At 51.9% G+C, this 6,427-nt stretch overlaps 1 protein-coding gene across 1 annotated transcript; it reads left to right on the forward strand.

Moving 5' to 3' along the window:
* Positions 1 to 314: 314 nt before the first annotated feature.
* Positions 315 to 6,016, forward strand: LOC113562802. The gene is made up of 3 exons (XM_026973293.1): positions 315 to 2,177; positions 2,843 to 4,483; positions 5,399 to 6,016. The coding sequence occupies exons 1-3, from the start codon at positions 315 to 317 to the stop codon at positions 6,014 to 6,016; spliced, it is 4,122 nt and encodes a 1,373-aa protein (XP_026829094.1).
* Positions 6,017 to 6,427: the final 411 nt, after the last annotated feature.

Raw genomic sequence — 6,427 nt, forward strand, 5'->3', positions numbered from 1 at the left:
ACTTTCTTTGGTGTGTTGTGTCTAATCCTGATGTCAAATCCTTATCGAAGACTTCCGAGTCTCGTGTGCACGATTCTCGCGCTCAGCGCTGGGCGTCGTCAGTGAATCTCGAACATAAAATTTTGGTCCTTCGAGCCGGATCGAGATTCGTGCGTGATTGACGGCAAGGTGCGACATCAGTGAACGGTGGAAACATGAGTGCTGAAGAACTCCTCGATCAGCAGCTTCAGATGAAGCACAGCATCTCTCGAGCTCTCGAGAATTTTAAGAAGACTGGCAGGAAAAATCTGACCCCTGCCAAGATTCGGTCGTGAATGGCGTCGCTCAAAGAAAACTGGAACCAGCTGAGAAAGGGGCACGCTTCCCTGTCAAAAAGGGCCAGTGCGGAGATGAGAAGCCACCATGATTACTTCAACGGAGATGTCCTTGACGAAGCCGAGGACGCCTTCCAAACAGCGATGGACTACATGACGGAATGCTTGGAGGAACTGGAGCCGCCTGTGAGTCCTGCCAACTCCACCGAGATATCGTTCACCCGAGCTAATCCGTTGGCGTTCTCGCTTTCCCACCTGCCTCCGATAAAACTGCCACCCTTCGACGGGAAGTTCGAGGAGTGGGAGCAGTTTCGCGATCGCTTTCAGTCGCTTATCTCGAAAAATAAAGAATTGTCGAATTTTTCGCGAATGCATTTTCTCGCCTCATGCCTGAAGGGCCGCGCGCTGGAGAGTATCGCAGACTTATCGATAACCGGCGATAACTTCAATATAGCATGGAAAACTCTCACATCGCGGTTCGAGAGTAAACGTCGTATCTTAAATGTACATTTGTCAGCAATTCTCAATCTCACGTCGCTCACTCGCGAATCGTCGTCTGAACTCCATTCGTTACGCGACAGAGTTCGCGTTGCCGTGTCCGCCTTGAGACATATCGACCGTACCCCGGAAGACTTGTGGAACGATGTCCTCGTGCACAGTGTAGTGCAAAGGCTTGATCCAGTCACGAGAAAGGCGTGGAACGTCAAGACGAGCGACAGCGACGAGCCTCCGCACTTTGACGATCTAGATAGATTCTTGCTTGCTCGAGCCCACGCGCTCGAGGATTGTTCGTCGGCGAAGGCAAGCTCAAAATCGGCGGCGGGGCAAAAGATTACCGTGTCAACCGCGTCTAAGACCGCTCCGGCAGCCTGCCCGCTCTGCAAGGCACGACATTTCATGAGCGCTTGCCCGACGTTTACGGCCGGGAGTCCGATCCAACGTCGCGAGCTCGTCAAGCGTCATAAAAGATGCTACAATTGCCTCAGTCAGAGTCACGCAGTCGGAGAGTGTCAAAGTAAATATTCTTGTCGCACGTGTCAGCAACGGCACCACTCACTCTTACACGATTCATCGGACTCTCGCGCTGATACGTCCGCCGCGGCTAGCGTCGCGAACGCGTCCCCGACGCCTCCGCCGCATCAGCCCGTGGCTTCCGACACAACCGTTCAATCTCTTTGCGCTTCTACACCTAAAGCTCGGTCACAAGTGCTCCTTGCCACGGCCTGGGTGACGGTGGGGGCTTCGTCTGGACGATCTTTCGCCGTTCGAGCGCTGCTCGACCAGGGCTCCGAGATGACGTTCATCTCGGAGCGTCTAGCGCAAAATCTGCGCGCGAAGCGCATCACCATGCCCGTAGCCGTGTCCGCTATCGGGGGTGTGCTCGCTGGAAACTTTAATAAAGCCGTTGTGATTTCGGTGTCGCCGCGCGAGTCGACCGCTCCGTCCCTTTCCGCGCCCGCAGTTATCATGCCTCAACTCACTTCGTACGCGCCGCGGAAGGTCATCGATTTGCATTCTCTCTCTCATCTCGCAAACTTATCGTGGGCTGATCCCGATCCCGGCAGTGCCGAACCGATTGACGTAATCATAGGCGCGGATCTCTACGGAAGCGTAATACTCGACGGGATACGGAGGGGCGGTCAGGGCGACCCCATCGCACGAAACTCTATATTCGGTTGGCTGATCTCGGGTCCGGTGGGCCTCACTGCATCGTCAAATGCATCCTCTGCTTGTTTAGCAACCGATGCTCACCCCGCTGTCTCCGTGCACCACATATCGGTGTCTCCGTCGCTTGATGCCGAACTACGGCGATTCTGGGAGGTTGAAGAAGTCCCACGGAAGGCGCTTCTCACTCCCGAGGAAGTTAGGTGCGAAAACCACTTTATTAACACGCATTCGCGCACTCCGGGGGGTCGCTACATCGTGAGACTTCCGTTTAAGACGGAACTCCCGATTAATATCGGGGCTGTTGAGAAAACTAGTTTAAACTTCGCGCTAATTCTGCCCAATTGTCTCGGGAAGATTCGGGCATCAAATATCGATAAACAAATATCGGCACGATGAGACGCGTAGCGATGTATTCGGCCTTTTTTCTCACGCGACCGTTGTAGCGAGCGAACGTACTGAGCGAGCGAACAAATAAGTGGATCCACTGGCGGATGGTTACTGGCGAATAGTTTACCGATATAGAATTAAGGCGGATTTGTGCACAGATCTGAAAAACGAAAAAGGCGACTGATATCTGGAAGTCACGGAATCAATTGGATGAGTAGAAATTTTTCTTTAATTTGATTTATGAGATTCTTTGCTTGAACAAAGCATTGGCTAATGTTGTATCTTCTTTTCTTGTGACTTTGAGGTTCACACGTATATTTTCTTGCTTATTTGTATGTGATTGATATATAATTATTTGAAACTGTTTGAATGTATTGTTACATATTTCTCGTAATTATATATATATACATTTTCTTTTGTTTATTGAAATACTGAACACATTTATTTATACCTTATCTCGCATATTTGTAAAGGGAAATAATCAAATTTCAACAGGGGCAACTCGATTCATCGCGGAAAAACAAGCCGAGTCCCTTTCGCGCCGACTTCACGCCAATCCCGTACTTTTCAAGGAATACGCCGCATTTCTTAACGAATACGAGAGTCTCGGGCACATGAGGCGGGTCCCCTTAGGAGAGCCGACGGACCATTGCGTATACATCCCGCATCATCCGGTGTTACGTGAATCGAGTGCTACAAGTCGACTTAGAGTCGTATTTAATGCGTCAAGTCGTTCGTCCAACGGAACCAGCCTTAATGACCATCTGCTACCCGGACCCAAATTACAATCGGAACTCGCGTCGGTCATTTTGAAGTGGTGCTCATTCCGATACGTGTATACCGCGGACATCGCGAAAATGTTCCGGCAAATTCTCGTTGATCCATTGGACACGCAGTATCAACACATTTTGTGGAAACCGAACGTTAACGAGGCTCCTATCGATTTCGAGCTCCTGACGGTGACGTACGGGATGGCATGCTCCCCGTATGAGGCCCTCCGCGTAATTAAACAAGTAGCTTCCGACGAGGGGCACCGGTTCCCGCGCGCAAGGGCAATCCTCTTAGAAAACAGCTACGTGGACGACGTTTGTTTTGGCTATCATAGAGTATCGGAACTGCGTAAGATTCGGGACGAATTAACGGAGTTGCTTCGACGCGGAGGGTTCGAGCTCCGGAAATGGGCGAGTAATTCGGCCGAGCTCCTCTCGGACATAGATCCACAAAACCACGGGCTCGCGTGCACCAAACAACTGGCTCCGGATGAAAACCTTAAGATTCTGGGGATCGGATGGAATCCACGCCTGGACGTTTTTCAGGTCTCCGTGTCCATAGATGAGAAGATTCCGTCCACCAAGCGGACGGTATTGTCGGCAATCTCGCGCATTTATGACCCACTCGGGTGGGTCGTTCCCGCGACAATCGCCGCGAAAATCTTTATGCAGCAGCTGTGGCAAGCCAAAGTCGAGTGGGACGAGGAGATTCCGGCCTCGCTTGTCAGTAGATGGAAAGCCATCTATTCTCGGTTGCCACAGTTGAACCAAGTGTGGCTCTCGCGTTGGACGTTCGTCGAATCGGAATTCGAGAGCGCCGAGCTCCACGGATTCTCGGACGCCTCTAACTCCGCGTACGCAGCGGTCATTTACTTAAGAGTTGTATCGAGCTCGGGCGACGTTACGATTACGCTTCTCGCCGCGAAGTCACGCGTCGCTCCGGTAACTCCGCTTACCGTTCCTCGGTTGGAGCTCTCCGCGGCTGTACTGCTCTCTCGCCTCCTCGAGTTCGTTCGGGAGTCAATAAATTTTGAAATTTCGTCCTGCACGTGCTGGACGGACTCAACCATCGTTCTTGCCTGGCTGGACCGGCATCCGTCGCAATGGAAGACGTTTGTCGCGAACCGAGTAGCCGAGATCCGAAACCGAGCGCCGAATGCAGAGTGGCAATATGTGTCTACGCTCGATAATTCGGCGGATTGCGCCTCGCGAGGACTCATCAGTGACGAGCTGATTAGTCATCCGTTGTGGTGGCATGGTCCGCCGTGGCTGAGTCTATCAAAAGAAGCGTGGCCCCAATTAGAGAATTCTTTAGCCGCCGATGCACCTCTCGAGGAAAAGACAGTTAGTCTTCACGTGGGGGAAGATCCTTCCTCGTTCGAAATCGCGCTAAGATTCTCATCGTGGCCGAAATTGCTTCGCGTTACCGCATATATATTTCGGTTCATTGCCCGGTGTCGTAAACATAAACGGGACCAGCTTTGTCGAGGTGACGGAATTGCGCTCGCGTCGGCAGAATGTTCGGCGGCTCGCACGTTCTGGATTCGCCGGCTGCAAACAGTCTTATTCGCATCGGAGCTTTCACTCTTGCAATTAAATCGAGACCTTCCGACGAAGAGTGCGATATTATCGTTACGGCCTTTTGTCGACAGTGACGGCATCATTCGCGTCGGCGGGCGGTTGACTCGCGCTCCGATTCCGTTCAACGCTCGGCACCCGATACTTCTCGCGTCGCATCCGCTCGTCAACTTAATCGTTGGCAATGCGCATAAGCGGGGACTTCACTCCGGGCTGCAACTCACACTAAGTATTCTGAGACAAGAATTCTGGATCCTCCGGGCGCGAAGCGTCGCGCGATCCATTCTCTTTAAGTGCGTGGCGTGCACTCGCGAGCGTGCTGCAGTTCCATCTCAATTGATGGGAAGTCTCCCGGCGGTTCGTGTGTCTGCTCCGACTCGTTGCTTCCAACATTGTGGGCTTGACTACGCGGGGTCAATTCTAGTGAGATCGTCACCGGGGCGAGGATTCTCATCGCGAAAGGGTTACGTTGCCTTTTTCGTGTGCTTAGCCACACGAGCTATTCACGTGGAACTCGTCTCGGACTATTCCTCTGCAACATTTCTCAATGCGTTTACTCGCTTCTGTTCACGCCGCGGCTTGCCCAGCTCCGTGTATTCGGACAATGGAACAACGTTCGTCGGAGCGGACCGCGAACTCACGGTCGCGTATCGAAATGCCATAAATAACGCCGACTTTCAGGGTCACGTCGCGAGCGATCGTGTTGAATGGCACTTCTTGCCGCCTTCCGCTCCGCATTTTGGCGGTATATGGGAGGCCGGAGTGAAGAGCGTCAAGCACCATCTGCGGAGGGTCGTCGGGAATCAAACCCTCACGTTCGAAGAACTCACCACGTTTTTGTATAACGTAGAGGCGTGTCTGAATTCGCGCCCGATAGCCCCGCTCTCGGATTCTTTCGACGAGGTCGAGTGCTTGACGCCCGGTCACTTCTTGATCGGTGCTCCCATCACGATTCATCCTGAACCGTCGCTACTCGCGCTAAATGAAAACCGTCTATCTCGCTGGCAGCGTGTCCGGCAGTTAACCGAACGTTTTTGGAAACTGTGGGCGGCCGACTACGTGACCACGTTGCAACAACGACAGAAGTGGAGAAAATCAACGCCGTCGTTAAAACCCGGCCAAATGGTCCTTTTACGAAACCCTCTCCTCCCACCATGCAAATGGGAACTTGGCCGAGTGATTCGTTGTCACCCCGGGGAGGATGGGCTCGTTCGAGTAGTGACCGTCAAGACCGCCACATCGGAGTTCAAGCGACCCCTCGGCAAGCTTTGTCTTTTGCCGGTTGAGTGCGAAACCTGAACGCAGGCAGTTATCAATTTTCTCAAGCTTTGCTTTTCTTTTTTTCTCTTTTCTCTTTCAACTAGCTCCAGTGGGAGGAGTCGTTCCGACGTGTCCCACGGCGGGCGGAACGCGTTATTTCGCGCTATTTTTTTGTTAATTTTCTTTGCGCTATTCTTTTGTTAATTTCTTTGTGTTTTTTTTTTCTATGTCCTTAGAGTTATTAAAACCTGTGCGGCGCTACACTAAACTTTCCTTCAATCGTGCTCATACCGTCCTCATTCCGTTTCGAAACATCGTTTCGAGGCGGGCGGTATGTTTGAGGATGAGCGGAATGAATATAGTTTTGAAGAGAATTTTAGTAAAATCCTAATTTCTCACGAAATAATCTCAGTCCTTCGCAAGGACTCAGTACATCTGGTATTTGTCTGA

Source organism: Ooceraea biroi, chromosome 10 (genome assembly GCF_003672135.1).
Source record: "Ooceraea biroi isolate clonal line C1 chromosome 10, Obir_v5.4, whole genome shotgun sequence".
Taxonomy (NCBI): Eukaryota; Metazoa; Arthropoda; class Insecta; order Hymenoptera; family Formicidae; genus Ooceraea; species Ooceraea biroi.